Source organism: Sebastes fasciatus, chromosome 3, assembly GCF_043250625.1.
Source record: "Sebastes fasciatus isolate fSebFas1 chromosome 3, fSebFas1.pri, whole genome shotgun sequence".
Taxonomy (NCBI): Eukaryota; Metazoa; Chordata; class Actinopteri; order Perciformes; family Sebastidae; genus Sebastes; species Sebastes fasciatus.
The window spans coordinates 1,985,937-2,001,627 of record NC_133797.1 but is presented as its reverse complement, the minus strand read 5'-3'; the positions used below and the strand labels follow the sequence as shown (position 1 = coordinate 2,001,627).

The 15,691-nt window shown below is 42.4% G+C and overlaps 1 protein-coding gene across 8 annotated transcripts in view; it reads right to left on the bottom strand.

Annotated features, from left to right (window-relative positions):
• Positions 1 to 15,691, bottom strand: part of rptor (regulatory associated protein of MTOR, complex 1) — a 270,013-nt gene that overhangs the window by 149,630 nt on the left and 104,692 nt on the right. For all 8 annotated transcript variants that reach the window (XM_074631008.1, XM_074631011.1, XM_074631009.1 and 5 more), the window contains one exon: positions 9,331 to 9,506. In XM_074631008.1, the coding sequence (XP_074487109.1) occupies positions 9,331 to 9,506 (176 nt within the window). The remainder of the gene's footprint in view (positions 1 to 9,330; positions 9,507 to 15,691) is intronic.

The following is a 15,691-nucleotide window of genomic DNA, read 5'->3' as shown; positions in this document are numbered from 1 at the left end:
TGGGACACATTTAGTATGTTTACGTTTAAAACTGTAAAATGGTCTAAATATTGTAGATTTGTGACATCACAAATGGACAGAAATCTTAACAGCTTGTTTCAAGCGCACAGTTTCTGAATACGGGCTGTGTGTATTTATCCGTGGATTGAGTGTTTTGATACTTTCACAGTATCTATATATCACTTAAACATGCTTTATAATATAAAAGACATGAAAATATCACTTTTTACAATATGGGACCTTTAAAACTGAGCCCGCTACAACCTTCGAAGGACAGAAAAGCATCCGTCGGATTAATAACAATTTGGAAGTACCTCCGCGGCTCACTAGATAGTGCTCTGAGGCCCACCATTGGGCCCGGGCCCTGTGGTTGAGAATAGCTGGCGTAGTGATCTACTGCGCATGTGTGGAATGCATCCTCCGAGCCGACAGTATAAACATAACTACTACGCGTCTATGGTGTCTGCAGCTGTCCATATGATCGTATGAGCGCAGTGCAGAGCGGCGGCCGTGAGCCAGCCAGTGGGGCACGCTCAAATGCACACAACAAGCACTAAATGCACAATAGTGGTTGTGATTAGGGCTGTCAAAGCTAACAGGATAATAGTGAGGTAACACAAATTGGTTTTCAATTTAATTCAATTCAATTTATTTTTGTATAGCGTCAAATCACAACAGAAGTTATCTCAAGACGCTTTATATATAGAGCAGGTCTTAGACCGTACACCATAGTTTAGAGACCCAACAAGAACCACCAAGCGCACTGTGGCCAGCATTTTAACTCCATTCATTTCTTTAACGCATTAATTCAAGTTGCAGTTTGTTATGTTGTAGCGGGCTTAAAGTTAGAGTGAAGATACTGCTATCATATGAAACTGAAAAAGCCTAAGGAATCCATTGGTACCAACCATGTCATACTACCTTGTCGTGAAGGAGGCTAAATAATGCTCCAAAGTTACGCCAAATTTTGGCGAGGAAAAACTGTCATGGCCATTTTCCATGACTATTTATTGGGGCTGTCAAAGGTATAAAAGTGATAATAACGTGTTAATGCAAGAAAACATAATGAATCCATCGGTACAAACCATGTCATACTAGCTTGTCGCGAAAGACGCTAAATAACACTCCAAACTTGTGCAACTTGTGATTTTTAGGTTGTAGTGGGCTCTGGCCATTTTCCCTTGACCTCTGACCTCCAGATCAGTGAATGTAAATGGGTTCTATGGGTACCCACGAGTCTCCCCTTTACAGACATGCCCACTTTATGATAATCACATGCAGTTTGGGGCAAGTCATAGTCAAGTCAGCACACTGACACACTGACAGCTGTTGTTGCCTGTTGGGCTGCAGTTTGCCATGTTATGATTGGAGCATATTGTTTGATGTTAAATGCAGTACCTGTGAGGGTTTCTAATATCTGTCATTGTTTTGTGTTGTTAATTGATTTACAATAATAAATATATACATACATTTGCATAAAGCAGCATATTTGTCCACTCCCATGTTGATAAGAGTATTAAATACTTGACAAACCTCCCTTTAATGTACATTTTGAACGGATAACAAAATGTGTGATCCATTTGTGATTAATCACCATTAACTATGTACAATCATGCAATTGAATATTTTAATCGATTGATAACCCTGGTTATATTTCACTCTGGACCAAAGTGCTGAATCAGCTGACAGACCAACTGTACCGTCAGTCTGACTGACATGGCTGACTTTAGAGGCCCGTTTCTGGCATGGCTAAAATACGCACCCTGCACTTTTCTCCCCCTGGTGTCTCTCTATTTTCAGATGCTCACCTCCTCCACCATCCCCTCCCATCCATCGCAGCTGTGGGGAAATCCCTTGAAGATGGCACTCCATCAGTAATGATTTTCTGCTCAGCTGAGCAATGAAAGGTACACATGCACTCACTCTGCCTTGCTCTCCCCAACTCTCTCTCTCTCTCTCCCTCTGTAAACCCCATCATCCATCCCTCAGTGCATCTCATTAAAGTTTTAAAGCCAAGGTAAGCCAGCACATCAGTGAATCCCTCCATCCGCCCACTCCAACCCTGCCAAACTCCACCCCATCCCTTCCTCATTTTCTCTCCACGTCTCACTCTGGGGCTGTGTAAAATTAAGGAGAAGACAGCTCGGCATGTCTTTATTTAGAAAATAATAAGCGAACAGGAGAGATGGTAACAAACAAAGGGAGGATCTGAGGGGAGGGAGGAGCAGGGAGCTGCAGCGTCTTTGGAGACTTTTGAAGAGTTCCAGGTCTCAGCAAAAGCTGGAGGGCAAGTAGATGTAGATGCAGGCCACAGCTGGTGTGTTTGCACACTTCTCTACAAAACCGGGCAGGAGGCAATTGTATACTATGGCTGTATTCAAAACCGCCTATAACATACTACTGACGAATGCAGTACGCAGTATAGAGTACTTACTGTGTTCCTCAGTATGCAGTACATACTGCGTTCCTCAGTATGCAGTACATACTGCGTTCCTCAGTATACAGTACATACTGCGTTCCTCAGTTTACAGTACATACTGCGTTCCTCAGTATACAGTACTTACTGCGTTCCTCAGTTTACAGTACATACTGCGTTCCTCAGTATACAGTACTTACTGCGTTCCTCAGTAGTATGCAGTATGAAACAGTTAAAGCGATGCCAGACAGTTTTACTTCCTGTTTTTTGGGCAACGTTCTTTCTCAAACAGAGATGGGGGTGTGGTTAATAGTCAGACGCAATTCATTACCGTGGCAACCAGATTGCATTGTTTTTCAACACAGTTTAGATGAATTTACTGTTTATCAGAACACAATTAGGACAATAATTAGCGCAACACACCGACTCTCTATCACTCTGGTTTTCTTCTTCACCGTCTCCTCCTGGCGAGGTGGCCGTCTGGCTGCTGGAGCCGCACCGCCGCAGGCCGGCCACAGCGCACCGGAGGACGGTTAGATATGTTGCCGTGGTCCACTGTTTAATATGGAGTTTCGGCACGTTCTGGAGGTGCACCGTCGACTGGTACCGGCCGCTCTCGCCTCCGACACCGCAGCGGGCTGCACTGTGATTCATTTATTTCTCTAACGGAGCTTTTCTCTTGTTTTCTTTTGGGCTGAAAGTTCTGCTCATCCTGTTAGACCCGTTAGAGTCCAGCAAACCTCAGAAACGGCATCGTCTGCTTTCCGTTAATTTATCTCCTGGAGGAGGAGACGGTAAAGACGAGAGTGAGTGAGAGAGACAGTCAGTGTGTCGTCCTAATTTTGCGGGCGGAATTTGGTGTAATCTACTGCATACGTCACATTATCCCATTTACCTACAACCCTTTTTTTCTTTTTCTTTTTCTTTTTTTTTACTTTGAGCACAAAAGTAAGTTATTTGTCCAAAGAATTTTGACAAACCGTGTGGCTAATCAACATAGTCTGGAAATGACTCCAATAAATATGAAATGTCATAGAAATGGCAAAATACATAAAACACTGGACAAAAAAACAAACTGGTCTTGGTCAGACTGGTCCGATGCATACTGGAGATTTTTCCGAATCAGTATGACATCCGGGTATTTTTGGCATACTGTAGATTTTGCGCTGGCTCGCATTCTGCATACTACATACTACATACATTTGGCTAAATTAGTACGTACTACTAATTTAGTATGCCGTTTTGAATACAGCCTATTTCTGATGATAGTAATCTCTGTCCCAGAAGCACACAGTTCTGCATCCTACAGGGAAAACTGATTGGATTTGCTTCTTTATAGAAAAACAACTGCAGATATAGTTTTGTTGTTCTTTCCAATGAATCTGTATTTATTCTTTTTTTTATCATGTTTTTTCAATGTGTAATTAAAGGCTGAATGAAATAATGAATAAATGAGTCTGAATATTCTCTTTGGAAGCGTTGGTGTTCATGTAACATTAATGCTAAAGGAGCTTATAAAACTCAACCATGTGAGCGATGTGAGGAAAATTCATATATAATGCATACATGCAGTAATACATGACTAAATTTCCCCTGATTCATTGCCGAACAACAAGTTAAATTCATTAATACTGAAGCCTGACGTTTCCCCTGCAAGCCACTTTTTGTAGGCAGCAGAGAGTATTAAGGAATAGTTCAGTCAATATTATCCAGCAGGCTTTTAGCAACTTGTTCTCCGAAATGGAATGTTGGAAAGGGATATCAATATTAATGGCATAATACTGAGACCTCATTATGCTGAAGGTCACGACTGGGTGTGGATTTAGCGCGGAGGAAGATAAACGAAACTCTTCAACATTTCTGGCAGAGAGGAAACATTGGGCTAGCTGTAGGACACATCCTGAAGGCAACCTGTCATTCTCACTTCAACACTTTCAAAAAAGTTATCCCCCTCTTTCAAATTTGTAGTTGAAAATTTCTTAAATCATCCCCGTGACTTTTTGGTATTTGCAAAGAGAATTCAGTCATTAAAATTCACAGAAAAACTTTGCGGATAGGTCCTGATTTATGGCACCACAGGGACTGCAGATAGAGACAGTATCAAGGCAGGTAGAGGTAGTGCGTGATGACTGGAAGTGCTGAAAGGGTCTTTCTCACATTTTTATTTTTTATTTTGCCATCACACTCTCCATCTCTCACTCTCCATCTCTCTCTCTCCATCTCCCTCTCCATCCCTCTATGTATTAGAAGGCATGTTACTATGTTGCGTGTTAAAGCAAGGGCTGTCAATCGATTCAAATAGTTAATTAATCACGATTAATAGCATGATTGTCCATAGTTAATCACCATTAATCGTGAATGAATCACACATTATTTTATCTGTTCAAAATGTACCTTAAAGGGAAATTTGTCAAGTATTTAATAATCTTATCAACATGGGAGTGGACAAATATGCTGCTTTATGCAAATACTGTCGCCATCTTGGTTTTTGGCGGTCGCCATCTTGGTTATTTGCAACCAGAAGTGACACGTACAACCGAACGCTGAATAAGATGTTTTCAGGTGACCAAAAAGGTTATAATTATGGATGCACCCATCCAACTTTTTCAGTCCCGTTACAGATAGCGATACCTGGGCTTTGGTATCAGCTGATACCGAGTACCGCTCTGATACCAGTCTTTATTAATAATCTGTATGCCTCAGTGTGTGGAAGTGATTGGGATCATTCTTGTAAGGCAACATCAGGCTTGACTTAAACATTACTTTCTTAACTTTGTAAAAAATAAAAAATTTAACCAATAAATAGATATAAATATACTTAAGTATTTATTATTAAAATAATAAATCATACACTAGCAACTTGGTAAAAAATCTTCAAAATTAACAGGAATTACAATTCAAGTAAACAAATTGGTCAAAACTTCAACAGGAATTAGAATTCCAGTATATAATGTATATAGTATATACACATAGAATTGAATTGAATAGATCAACGCCAATGTCACCGCTACCCGATCCAGCTATTTGAGTCAGTATTGGCTCGATATCCAATATTGGAATTGGTATCGGTGCATAATAAACTTTCATGAACAGAAAACACACTGCAAAAAGGTTAAAGTTGTAAGACGAAAACAACTCCTAGACCGGACAACGCTGTAGTAGCGACCTGTCAATCATAAGATAGCCCCGCCCTAAAGCATCCCCTGCTTTATGGTCTATCTGACTCTAAATGGGACCATCATTTACTAAATGAACATCATGCTGTATTGAAGAAGACTTGAAACTAGAGATTGAGACCATAAACTCATGTTTACAATGTTTACTGAGGTAATAAATCAAGAGAGAAGTAGGCTCATTTTCTTATAGACTTCTATACAATCAGACTTCTTTATGCAACCAGAGGAGTCGCCCCCTGCTGGCTGTTAGAAAGAATGCAGGTTTAAGGCACTTCAGCATTGGCTTCACTTCTCAGACCCTGGAGTTGCCCACTAGGTGCTACCTGGGTTACAGTACTCACACCAGGTGAAATATTTTCCAATACTTAAGTTTGAAGAACATAAACATTTAAAAACTAAAATCTTTAAAGAAAATATGACAAATTCTTCAAACTTGAAGGGACTTTTTGTAAGAATCAGAAATGCTTGTTAACAGCGACACCTGTGGCCGTTAAGTCAACAAAAGTCAGCGTCCTGTTGCTCACGCTTGTGCTCGCTCTACATAGACATGAACGAGCATCGCTCAAAACAGTGAGGAGACACACGTCAGCTAAAAGCACAATATCACTCTATATTTCAGCTGCTTGGCAGTAATGTTAGCTGACCAGACGAAGGTCTCTCCATGAATCAATGCTGATCCTAGTGTTGGCTTTTCCTGCCTCAGCCTCCCGACCGCGGCCGGAGGGAACAGGGGAGACGCCGGAGTGTTGGTCGGAGACGATAACGTTTCTCTCTGCGGAGCCCCGTCACTTCACAAGACACGGGAAACCTCTGTTGGTCTGGAGGAGCTGCAGCAGTTATTTCTGCACAAACGTCCACTAGATATTCTCAGAGCTAAACTAACTCTTCTGCAGTGTGGAGTGTGCGCGCATGCACGTGAGAGGCGGAGCAAGAGAGTGAGAACGTGCGCGGTGTGTGAGTGAAGGCAAGCAGAGGAGCAGAGTACAGCAGAGACTCCGGTCCTGGAGACCAAAGCTACGGTCTCCCCCGCGTCCTCCGACCGCGGCCAACACTGTTTAACAGACGGGCTTCACTAGATACAACCAAGAGGTTTTGGTGCTTCACTGTAGTTTGTGTTGGAGTCTGAGTCTGAGCAGGGACACCGACCCAGATTGATTTATACGTGTAAGAAGTTACAAACAGTCCCTTTAACCTGTGAAATACAGTCTACAACTAGCAAGAATAAGTAAAGACTAAGAATCTGACCTGAGCATTGGAAGCCAAATTTTTATACTTTTGACACTTTTTGATATTTGTTGCAACTGACAAATTGTCCTACATACAGGATGTGGAGTTACAGCACATGTGTATTTTGAACATGAATGACATATCTATGTGTGTGTGTGTGTGTGTGTGTGTGTTGACAGGGGATCGGGGATGATGAAATCACCTTTGCCTGGGTGTGCAAGCCCCACACAGCTGACTGACTGATGCAATCGGCGTGCTCCCGTCGTGGTTTAGCTTGAAGCTCCATCAGTACAGTCCTCTGAATGATGCATCATGCCGCATTTACGTCAGGCCGCTGTATCAGCCGAGTCTGAGCACATTTCGCCTGAATATCTTTCACCTATTTCACTGAAGCGTCCTCTGCGGGGATCATCATCCTTGCATTGCTGCGTGGATGATGTCGGTTTACATTTTTCATCATAGCGGAATATTTCTCATCATAACTGAATACTGAGCAGGGTCGGAGCTCGGAGGAAGATTTGGGGGGGGGGGGGGTGTGTCAAAGATAGATGAAAAGTCAGCAGTAGATGTCACATAGAAGTGGTGTTCATCATCTGAAAGCTGGAACCTGAAGATTAATTTGAGATGCAGCTCAGCACTGTGTGTCAAGTTGTTCTAGTCTTAAATAAGAAATAAACATGAATTAATTATAAAAATATATTGTGAAAGTGTATAATAGCATAAGACATGATATAGTAAGTTTGTGATGACCAATCCAATGATCTATTAGAAGTTGTTGCAGCAATTTTTGGGTTGATACCATTCGTTACACAGATTTGGTGCTAAATTTAACCATTTTTTTACCGATAGAGAATTGATAAAATGATCAATAATCCCTCCAAAATACCACATTAAGACACCAAGACCTTGAGGAACACCACAGAAAAAGCCATGCTGTGATTTGGTTTAAAAAACATTTTGACATTTGGAGATTTCTGCAAGAATTGCATTTTTCGCAGATTGGATGGCGAGCACTTCTGTTGTGTAAATTGCTCAGAAACCCCCTTATTGTCAGTCTAGCTAGGAAACCCATCCATCCTCTGAATGCTCTAGATCTCTAGTTTGATCCATCCATCCTCTGAATGCTCTAGGTCTCTAGTTTGATCCATCCATCCTCTGAATGCTCCAGGTCTCTAGTCTGATCCATCCATCCTCTGAATGCTCCAGGTCTCTAGTCTGATCCATCCATCCTCTGAATGCTCTAGGTCTCTAGTCTGATCCATCCATCCTCTGAATGCTCTAGGTCTCTAGTTTGATCCATCCATCCTCTGAATGCTCTAGGTCTCTACTTTGATCCATCCATCCTCTGAATGCTCTAGGTCTCTACTTTGATCCGTCCATCCTCTGAATGCTCTAGGTCTCTAGTTTGATCCATCCATCCTCTGAATGCTCTAGGTCTCTAGTTTGATCCATCCATCCTCTGAATGCTCTAGGTCTCTAGTTTGATCCATCCATCCTCTGAATGCTCTAGGTTTCTAGTCTGATCCATCATCCTCTGAATGCTCTAGGTCTCTAGTTTGTGGCTGTAAAGTTTCATGAGGCTGTGATTATCCTAGAGGTCACCACAGGTCATTTTATACAGTGAGGTCAAGTTTCAGAATATGGTCTCACTACAATGAAATGTCTCCTATGGGGACTAACATCATCACACATGAATACAGTTGGACTCATTGGATCCAACAGAGTCTCAGCTTTACAGTGATACACAATTGATGGAATTCCAAGACTGTTTAGGGACCCCAGGATGCAGAAATATTCAAACATTATTTTAGAATAGGCGAAAATAACACATTTATTCTGCCTTCAAAAAACTGCATGTGATTATCATAAAGTGGGCATGTCTGTAAAGGGGAGACTCGTGGGTACCCATAGAACCTATTTTCATTCACATATCTGGAGGTCAAAGGTCAAGGGACCCCTTTGAAAATGGCCATGCCAGTTTTTTGAGCATTATTAAGCATTCTTCCCAACTACTTAGCCATGGTACCAGTGGATTCCTCAGGCTTTCTTGTTTCTAATGATACCAGTATCGCCACTCTAGCTTGAAAACTGAGCTGCTATAACCTCTGAAAGACCCGCCAGCAGGCCGTCAGAGTTTTAGAGACATTTACGCTGGATAGGAAAGCCACAGCAAAAACGGAGCTAATCATGAGCAGAAAAGTTATTCAAATTCTTCCAGAGTAGAAACTTGCCTTTAAATTTTCTCACCTGCTGAGAAAGACCATAACCACACAGCCCCTGTGTATGAATTCAAAGTCTCTCCTCCTGCTGTTAAAAGCCTGTCTGGGCTCATTATTGGAAAACACTGCTTAAAAGTTAATAGTTAGTGACAAAAATCCCAGCTACCCCTTACTTCAGCATAAATGTAGGCCATATCCTGAATGCACCATCTGGAATGTTTAAGACCTTTAATGTTTAGCAAGAAACCGTGTGGAGGAGAGAAGGGAAATAAAAGTGCGAGAGAAACCTTACCATCGGAGGGCGATCTTGATGGGCGTGGTGAGGCAGGAGGTGAAGAGGTCGGCCGGGAGGTCGGGGTTCATGGGCAGCAGCTCGCTGGCCTCACAGGCGGCCAGCTGGATGCAGTTCTTCATGGAGGGCGGCAGCGGCATCTGGGCGAGCGGGTGGCTGGGGTTGATGGCTGCCACCTGAACACACAAAACATGAGTGTTTGTTCACATTCACTTGCCACTGCAACGACCACCTGAGCCACATCTAGAAATATGTCAACTAGAGCTGTCAAAGTTAACGCCATGATAACGCGTTAACCTAAATTTGTTTTAAAGCCACTAATTTCTTTAACGCATTAACGCAACTTGCAATTCTTAGGTTGTAGTGGGCTCAGTTTTAAAGTGAAGATACTAACCCATCACATGGAGCTAGAAAACCTAAGAAATCCATCAGTACCAACCATGTCATACTAGCATGTCGGGAAGGAGGCTAAATAACGCTACAAACTTGCGCTAAATGTTAGCGAGGAAAAACTGTCATGGTCATTTTCAAAGGGGTCCCTTGACCTCTGACCTCTAGATCAGTGAATGTAAATGGGTTCTATGGGTACCCACGAGTCTCCCCTTTACAGACATGCCCACTTTATGATAATCACATGCAGTTTGGGGCAAGTCATAGTCAAGTCAGCACACTGACACACTGAAAGCTGTTGTTGCCTGTTGGGCTGCAGTTTGCCATGTTATGATTGGAGCATATTGTTTGATGCTAAATGCAGTACCTGTGAGGGTTTCTGGACAATATCTGTCATTGTTTTGTGTTGTGAATTGATTTCCAATAATAAATATATACATACATTTGCATAAAGCAGCATATTTGTCCACTCCCATGTTGATAAGAGGATTAAATACTTGACAAATCTCCCTTTAAGGTACATTTTGAACAGATAAAAAATGTGCGATTGATTTGTGATTAATGGTGATTAACTATTTGAATGGACTGACAGCCCTAATCAGGAGATATTTTACAGCTGCAGCAACAACAGAAAGTGATCTCAATATCAATCAGGGTTTCAGACCCCAAACATCAAATTATTGAAACCTGACCTATATTGCCTGGGGAAATGAACAACAGAGGGACAGAAAGAGAAAAGGAGCTGGGTGACAGACGATCTGATCGGACTTTAAAGAGGTGACGTAGCAGATACAGACGTGGAGAGCCTCGCTTTGTGACAGCCCCATCTGTTGACACACATTCAAAGACAAATATGTTTGAGCAAAGCCGTTTCAAAGTGTTTCCCTTCGACGGTGCTGGCTGCTTTTTCTTGTTTGCTCTGATATTTTGCTATAAATTAGCATCGTCACAGAGGCATAATCCTGGTACTGTGGCGGTACTAGAGGGAGTTTGAGTTTAGACACAGCAATAGGAGCAAGGTGAGAGGAAGACAGCAGCAGACAGGATTAGGAATGTACCGATATCGGACCAGATATCAGGCAGATACTGACTCAAATAGATGGATCTGTTATTGGTGACAATGGGGCCGATCTATTCAATTCAATTCAATGTTTATATACTGCATACATTAAATACTGGAATTTGAATTCCTGTTTAAATTTTGACCAATCTGTTGCTGCATTAAAAAGGTTGAACTTTGAAGATGTTTTACCAAGTCGCTGGTGTACCATTTATTATTTTAATGATGAATAACAGTTCAGTAAATTTACATCTATGTATTTATTTGTTACATTTTCCTGGCTCTGACTACCGTTACCTCCACACTCTCCACTAGCACCACCCTGTTGCGTTTCGCTATCGTCACGTCACAAACTACCTGCAACCAGTTATTCTTCGCTGCTCTAAAACAGTAGTTGCCAGTGGCAGCCATGAGACCTCCAGGGTGACCGCACAGTGAAGGCGACTGGTTTGGAGCGGCGAAGAGGAAGAATTGATTTCTGGTTAAACAAGTTGATTTTTTTCTGGGTTAATAAATGATGATATCGGATCGGTGCGTAGACTAGCGTACTTGCTGATATCGTTACCAAATTTTGGGCAGTATCGGACACATTTCCAATACTGGTATTGGTATCGGAACAACTCTGGTTTAAGTCCAGCCTGATGTTGTCTTACACATAACAGAAGGATCCCAGTCACTTCCACACAGTGAGGCATACAGCTGATTCATTAAGTAAGGGATAATGTAAAGTGAGCCAGTCGGGGTTCATTTTGCAATAACGACCAGATCACTGTCCAATATCCCGCTTATTACATGGCTACGTACTAAAGAACTCAATCATTTGACACAAAATATTAATTAAAAAATAAGATAAGATTAGTTTACTCGTTAGCTAGAATTCTTGTCGGAGAAGATGCATAAAATGACCACAGCGTCTGATTGAGGTTTTCTACCCTGTAACTTTTCTTTTGGATTAGCCAGTCTTTAAACACTGCCATGACCCAGACTGTATTCCGTTTAAGTGTTAACTTCATCTGTCTTCTTCAGTTTCGTTGATTTCTCTGTCGTCTAGCTCTTTGTGTCTTTTAACCCCTCTCGCTTTCTCTGCGCTGTTTTCTCTCTTTCTTTTTCTTCACTGGGGACTCTTCTGCCGTTAGCCATGAATCTAAAGTTTCATGCACTCCAAATATATTAAAATGAATATCATATAAATACTCCATGGTGTTTTCTGATGGAGTAACGTCTATTTTTTGCCATAGCTGACGTTGTTAAGTTTACCGGACTTCTTTCCGCGCATTGATATGATCGGACGTGGTCCTCCAGAGTCTATGATCGGAGCGTCTGTAGCAATGGTCTGTTATAAAGAAATAACAGAGTGTAGAACGCTGTGATTGACCAATCAGAATGGAGTATTCAACAAAGCCGTGTAATAAACACTGGTATCGGATCAATACTCGGGATCGGCCAACACCCAAAGCCCAGGTATCGGGACTGAAGAAGTGGGATGGGTGCATCCCTAGACAGGATGATGAACTTGAGCTGAAGACCAGATAAGACATGAAATGAAAGGTCAGAGACAGATTAAAGAGCAGCAGCTCCAGACTGATAGAAAAAGATATGTAGTGAAGAAAGGAGGACAAAATACAAAGCAGAAGGAGACCTATTTGGTACCTCCATACTTGAAGAACAAACAAGTTACAAAACCAAAACTGAAGTCTCAGTGTGAGTTGGTGCAAATGTCCAGGTGAAGGCATTAGCACCCTGCTAGCACCGACACGAGCCTGTTCTCACTGTGTTTGCAGGCTGTTTGTGCTCCTCAGATTTGGCACCCAGAAAACGTTTCTACAAAGGCAAATCTGCTCTTCATTTGATCACTTGTCAACTTACAGCAACAGACCAGAGATTCCTCCATCTCTCATTTAAAAGTATTGTGTTTATTATCTGCTGAGCCTCGTCCATCATAGAGATGTTTTTTAATCTTCATAAGCTGCTGTGGTGTGTGTACTACATTGCAAATTCAAAAAAAATAAAAATAAATCTCACTAAAAAAGTGAAGCAGACTGAGTTCATCTTTCTGTTTCTGTTATGGACAGCATGGGACTAGCAATAAAAGTTGTTTTGTTTTCTCTCTGGTGCACAACAACAGGAGGAGAATGTGATTGCAGAAGATACAAATCAGTGCTTTTTGCAGCTTTGCCACCCGACACTTCCAGACAAAACATTACCACTGACGCACTGCCTGAAACATTTTGAGAACGTAATGATAATGTGATAGTTTATCGATCCCTGCGAGGAAATTTTCCTCTTGCCTGCCCCCTTAGCGGGCGGTCTTTAGTGGTAAACAATCCCCTCGTCTATTCTACAAACAGAATTAGCGTGTTATTTCCACACGCTGGGCCGGCTCAGTCAATACTCGCAAACGTGAAAAATGGAGGAGGCGTGCATATGATGTGAAACTTTAATTATATTTGTAGCTCTTGACTATTTATGCTCTCGTTTCGCTGTTGTACTGCTGATTTGTTTTCTGGGAGTTCAATATGGTTTGTGTCTTTTGCTGAGTCGACTTTAATGAGTTTAACGGAGGCAGCAGTCCAAGACTTCCCTTTAACATCACAGACTGCTCTCATTGTGCAGCTCTGCCCGATTTTAGGAAGAAATTAAGGAGGGAGATTATTATATTATTATTGTTATCGTTCTGCAAAACACAAAGTCTCTATTATTCCAGGAAACACTGCATCATGTTGCTCATCCATTTTTAATTGACTCTGAAGTTGTTTTTTTCCACTGACAGCGGCAACGTGTGACTTTCACATTGATGAAGGAGTATAACAGGGTTTTAATTGGAATCCCTTGTTGTTGGTCTTAAATCGTAGCTCACATGTACCTTGAACATCACATCATCTCACTGTCAGGCCGATATGGGCTTATTTGAACCCTCTGAGACCTGCAGGATCACGAGGAATGCCAACTGACTTACCTGTGTCAGGTTCAGTTTTAAAGCTAGAGTGAAAATATCAGATGAAACTAGAAAACCACCAGGTACCCACCAGGTCATGCTAGCTTGTTAGCAAGGAGGCTAAATAACGCTCCAAATTTATCTAAATTCTCTAAGACTCTTGAGGATCCAATGAGTCCAACTGTATTCATGTGTGATGATGTTAGTCCCCGTAGGAGACATTTCATTGTAGTGAGACCATTTTTTTAAAATTTCACTTCACTGTATAAAATGACCTGTGGTGACCTCTAGGATATCACAGCCTCATGGAACGTTACAGCCACAAACTAGAGACCTAGAGTATTCAGAGGATGGATGGATCAAACTAGAGACCTAGAGCATTCAGAGGATGGATGGATCAAACTACAGACCTAGAGCATTCAGAGGATGGATGGATCAGACTAGAGACCTAGAGCATTCAGAGGATGGATGGATCAAACTAGAGACCTAGAGCATTCAGAGGATGGACGGATCAAACTAGAGACCTAGAGCATTCAGAGGATGGACGGATCAAAGTAGAGACCTAGAGCATTCAGAGGATGGATGGATCAAACTAGAGACCTAGAGCATTCAGAGGATGGATGGATCAAACTAGAGACCTAGAGCATTCAGAGGATGGATGGATCAAACTAGAGACAGAGCATTCAGAGGATGGATCAAACAGAGGGATGATGAGAGGAAACGACACAGAGTGGTGTGCACCGTGATCTCTCTGGTCACGGCGCTCACGCCAGTGACCGGAGGAGCGCTGAGAGCGCTGCAGGTTGAGCAATACAGAACGCCCGAGAGCCTTACTTCATTATATTCCATTATATTCTGAACGGTCACCTGCCGCCTGAATTTAGTGTTTTCCTTAAAATAAATAAAAACGTTCTAGAGCCGACACTGTATTTAACTGAGGAAGAGGAGAACTGCTGCGCCCCTGTGTGTGTAACAAGCAGAGTGTACACGTGTATTGAACCTTCCTATAGACGCATCTTACTATCCAAATAATCCATCCATCCATCCGTTATCTGTAACCGCTTATCCTATTCAGGGTCACAGTGGGGCTGGAGCTGATCACCAGACTATCACAGGGCTGACACATAGAGACAGACAACCACTCACACTCACATTCACACCTACGGGACATTTAGAGAGAGTCAACAACTAACCTAACCTGCATGTCTTTGGACTGTGGGAGTGGGAGGCGGAGAAAACCCACACTAACACGGGGAGAACATGCAAACTCCACACAGAAGGGTCCTAAGCTGAATTCGAACTTGCGACCCTCTTGCTGTGAGACGACAGTGCTAACAACGGCACCACCGTGCCGCCCCTATCCCGATAATGTGCCCTTTAAATAGCAGGAAAATACTGCGTCAGACTTTAGAACAGGTTTTTGTTGGTCAATGGCGCGATCGCTTTCTGCTGCTTCAAGATAGTAATGCGCCAACAAAGTGCCTGACCACACCTCATTTTATGAACAACACACCCATGGGGGCACAGGTGGGCACAATTTGCTACTTACACAATTTGTAAGTACAACTGAGTCGGTCTGAAATATAGCAATTACAGTTGCGCTGCGCTGTGCGCCATTTTGCGCCGGGTGTAAGATAGGACCCATAGTGTAATAACATGTACACCCACCAAACAACTTATACACAACCACAAAGCAGAGCTCCTGAACAGAAACTCCTTCTTGAGCCTCCCAGCTTGCTGTGTGCTGCAGCTCAGCATCTGACGCAAGTAAGGGTAAACCCACGCTACCCGAGGCGAGCACCGAGGGGACGCCCTCGTCTTTCTGCACCCAGAGGGTGAGTCGAGTCAAATAGCGGATGAGACAAGAAAACAAATTTGACAAATGATCCAGGAGGCTTCCCGGGAAACAAAACAGCAACATTCGCAATTCAGAAATTCACTTGGAAAAAAGCGAAAGAAAAGCATCAGTATTTTAT